The 1171-nt window shown below is 61.5% G+C and overlaps 1 protein-coding gene across 1 annotated transcript in view; it reads left to right on the forward strand.

Moving 5' to 3' along the window:
• Positions 1-1171, forward strand: part of SLC15A3 (solute carrier family 15 (oligopeptide transporter), member 3) — a gene marked incomplete at its 3' end in the record, with an annotated part of 10235 nt that overhangs the window by 1476 nt on the left and 7588 nt on the right. Inside the window, exon 2 of the mRNA XM_014539183.1 lies at positions 699-988. Coding sequence (XP_014394669.1) covers positions 699-988 — 290 coding nt within the window. The remainder of the gene's footprint in view (positions 1-698; positions 989-1171) is intronic.

The raw sequence follows: 1171 nt of genomic DNA on the forward strand, positions 1-1171 counted from the left end.
TCCCCGGGCCCGCAGGACCGGAAGGGCCTGGGGCCTGGCTGTTGCGATCGATTCGAATCCTGGGTGAAGATTTGCAGCCTCTGCCCTGGCTGGGGCCTGCACTCCGTTCCCCTCCCACCTGGGGGCTGTGTCTGCTCTCCCTGAGGCACAGGTCAGAGGGAGGCGAGGCCGGATGGAGGGCTGGGCCACCGTGGAAAAGTCTGCAACTCCCAGCGGTGGGGGACTCTCTGTGAGACCCCTCCCCGCTCCCGCAGTAACACGCATGCATCACGTCTAATCACGTGGGACATTATTACAATCGTGGGCTTTTTTTCTGATTATGAAGTTGGTGGGTAGTGTAGGGTGCCCAGTCAGAGACAAAGGGATACATCACCCAGACAGGAACAAGTGGCCTCAGACATCTGCTCTGTGCACTGCTCGGCGACAATAAAAAAGCGACGTGCGTCATGGGCATGAAGAAGCAGCCGTGCCCAAGTGATCGCTAACCGGTGACTCCCAACAAAAGGGTTAATTCACGCAGTCACCAAATGTTTATTGAGCATCTGCTTACTGCCCTGGGATTAGGGAAAGTGCCGGAATGCCCACCCACAGACTCGGGACGTGCCTCTGAGGGAGAGGGGGTGCGGGTCCAGAGAGCACGCCATGGCAGGGTGCCCCTGGCCCTCGCGGGCCCTCACTCTCCCACCCCTGCCTGGCAGGTGATGGGTCTTGGCCGCCATGCCAACCGCCGCTTCTTCAACTGGTTTTACTGGAGCATCAACGCGGGTGCGGTGCTGTCGCTGCTGGTGGTGGCCTTTGTCCAGCAGAACATCAACTTCCTGGTGGGCTACAGCCTCCCCGTGGGCTGCGTGGGCCTGGCCTTCTTCGTCTTCCTCTTCGCCACCCCCATCTTCATCACCAAGCCCCCCGAGGGCAGCCAAGTGTCTTCCATGCTCAAACTGGCTCTCCAGAACTGCTGTCCCCGGCTGTGGTGCCCCCACGCTGCCAGGTGAGGGGGGCCCTGGGTGAGGGGGGCTCTGGGTGAGGGGGACGTCATGGCCCAGTTGCAACACGTTCTGGCAGCCCTTTAGGGTGACTGATCTCCAGGGGGCCAGGGCTGCCTCTGGGACTGAGGGTAGCAATGGAGGTCAAGGCGGCGGTGGTGGTGGTGGGATGGGCGATGGGCTAACTA

Source organism: Myotis brandtii, unplaced genomic scaffold (assembly GCF_000412655.1).
Source record: "Myotis brandtii unplaced genomic scaffold, ASM41265v1 scaffold2089, whole genome shotgun sequence".
Classification (NCBI taxonomy): Eukaryota; Metazoa; Chordata; class Mammalia; order Chiroptera; family Vespertilionidae; genus Myotis; species Myotis brandtii.